Source organism: Triticum aestivum, chromosome 7D, assembly GCF_018294505.1.
Source record: "Triticum aestivum cultivar Chinese Spring chromosome 7D, IWGSC CS RefSeq v2.1, whole genome shotgun sequence".
Classification (NCBI taxonomy): domain Eukaryota; kingdom Viridiplantae; phylum Streptophyta; class Magnoliopsida; order Poales; family Poaceae; genus Triticum; species Triticum aestivum.
Genome location: NC_057814.1, coordinates 106,031,934 through 106,034,188, shown reverse-complemented (window position 1 = coordinate 106,034,188; position 2,255 = coordinate 106,031,934). Strand labels below are relative to the sequence as shown.

Sequence of the window (2,255 nt, the reverse complement as noted above, 5' to 3'; positions counted from 1 at the left end):
GCACACACACACAGTCAGGGTTGGCTGTGCCACCAGGCCAGTTGGGCAGCTGGTGAACCCCCTAGCCTCCACCTTATGGGTACAGGAGCTTTTTATCCCATAAAAATTCACAAAAAATTTCAGGTCATTTCGGCCTCATGAATTTTTCGCCTAAAACACCAAAACAATAGAGAACAGAAACTGGCCTTTGGCACTAGATTAATAGGTTGGTCCAAATAAAATAATATAAATTGCTGCCAAAAGTATATAAAATTGATATTATAATAGCATAGAAAAATCCAAATATATAGATACGGTTGGGACGTATCTGTTGGCTTCTCGGTTGTCACGTTGGCATTGAAGCGACGCCGCCGGCTCACCCGGTCACGTGGCCCTGACCGGCATCGTTGAGTGGTGTCACGTCTGCATTAGAGCAGCGCTGACCGGCATGAATGCACGGGAACCACTTCGCACGAGAGAGGATTGTTGGTGGGATAGGGATGTCGGACGCGTGTGTGTCAGCGGCCCCCCTAGTTTGCGTCTGGTTTGCGGGAAAACGAATGTCCTGGCCTATGGTGTACGACGTTGGACGCTCGATCCGAACGGATGCGGGCGGTTAGAGGGTCCGTGTTGAAGATGTCCTTATGTTAGAAAACCTTGATTCAAATACTGCCGAAAGCTTTCATATCTCATAAAAGTGATTCCATTAGTTCAATTATAAAACAATGATCTCAATTGTTTATTGTTTTTATAATAAAACTACAAAAAATGTATGCTTTCTTCTCATCCATCACCAGCCAAAAACGTAGAGTTGCTAAAAAAAGGCAGAAATGGAGCGACCATCGGTAATAATAGACCTATGAGAAGAGGGCGTGCATGCATGCATATCCATCTAAACTGGAGAATCATCGCCGAAGCTCGGAGCAGAAGGTGGGAGACCGACCATAACGATGTGCAGGTACCAGCAGGATGGCCGGGATCTGGAAGAGGCGCCGTCGAGCTCGCCGCGGCTGGTGGCGGTGTGCGTCGACAGTAGCAAGAACAGCGTGAGCGCGTTCAAGTGGGCCGTCGAGGAGACGGTCGCGGGGAACAGGAGCAGCCAGCCCCAGCCCATCGTCCTCGTCCACGTCAAGCAGCCGGCGCAGCCGCACGTCAGGGAGATCCTCCTCCCGTTCCGCGTCTTCTGTGCGCGCAAAGGCGTACGTTCCTTTCATCCACACGCCGGCCGGCCGGTGCATGCAGAGAGAAAAAAAAAACGATTTGATGTGAAGGTGCATGCAGGTCTTCTGCATGGACGCGGTGCTGGACGACGGCCACGGCGACGTGGCCAGGTCGATCGTCGAGTTCGTGGCGCGCGGCGTCGTCGAAAAGCTCGTCGTCGGCGCCACCGGGAGGGGCCTCTTCCGAAGGTACGTACGTGCCTCGGATTAAGTCGTCGCCGTGGCGTGTGTTTATGTCGTCGTCGTCGTTCTCGCGGCCGTAACAGCGGCACTGCGGCAGCGTGTGGATTGAGTTAATTGTAAGGAAGTACCACACTTGGACGGTTGTAACGGATCAGTACCATTATTCAGATTTTTTTTAAGTCAGTATCATGTTTGGGACTAATCGTTGCAAAACGGGCTAAGCGCCGTATAACGATGTATTGACACTGTATCTGACAGCGCGGCCCCACCTGTCAGGTGGCATATTATTTTTGCAGATAAGACCCCCGCATTGCACTTAATCACACAAATGCTTCCGTAAAGTTAAAAAAAATAAAATTGCGCAAGCAGGGATTCGAACCCGCACCCTCCCTGTTTTGATGGAGAGGCCCTGCCACTACATTAGGCCCAATGAATTGCTTAGTAAGGATATTAAGTTCTTATATTATTAGACTGTTAAATAAATAAACGAACCCAAAAAGTAGCGATCGCAGAGAGGGCGCGCCGCAGCCGGGGTTCAAACCAGCGACGAGGGCGACACAGCGCGCGCTCACTACCACTGCGTCGCGAGTGTTCCTCTGTTTACGTAGCACGCGTAAATATTTTATACTGTGCTTCGTTCTCTTTTTCATACGGTAAAAAAAAAGATAAATAGCGCGCGCCGTACATAGTGTGTGTAATATTGTTAAAAAATTACATTGTATACAAAAAATGTAATTTATAAATTTTAAAAAGTACATTGTATAGTAAAAAAATGTTCAATGTATATAACAAAAATTTTCATTTATATTATACAATAATGTTCAATGTATTTTTACGGAATAATGTTCAGTGTGTATTTACAACCTTTTTTGC

General features: G+C 47.8%; 1 protein-coding gene across 2 annotated transcripts in view; it reads left to right on the top strand.

Moving 5' to 3' along the window:
- The first annotated feature begins 853 nt into the window (after positions 1-853).
- The window catches only part of LOC123170219 (uncharacterized), a 3,452-nt gene continuing 2,050 nt past the window's right edge, over positions 854-2,255 (top strand). For both annotated transcript variants that reach the window (XM_044588058.1, XM_044588057.1), the window contains exons 1-2: positions 854-1,178; positions 1,261-1,388. In XM_044588058.1, the coding sequence (XP_044443993.1) occupies positions 930-1,178; positions 1,261-1,388 (377 nt within the window). In that variant the 5' untranslated portion in view covers positions 854-929. The remainder of the gene's footprint in view (positions 1,179-1,260; positions 1,389-2,255) is intronic.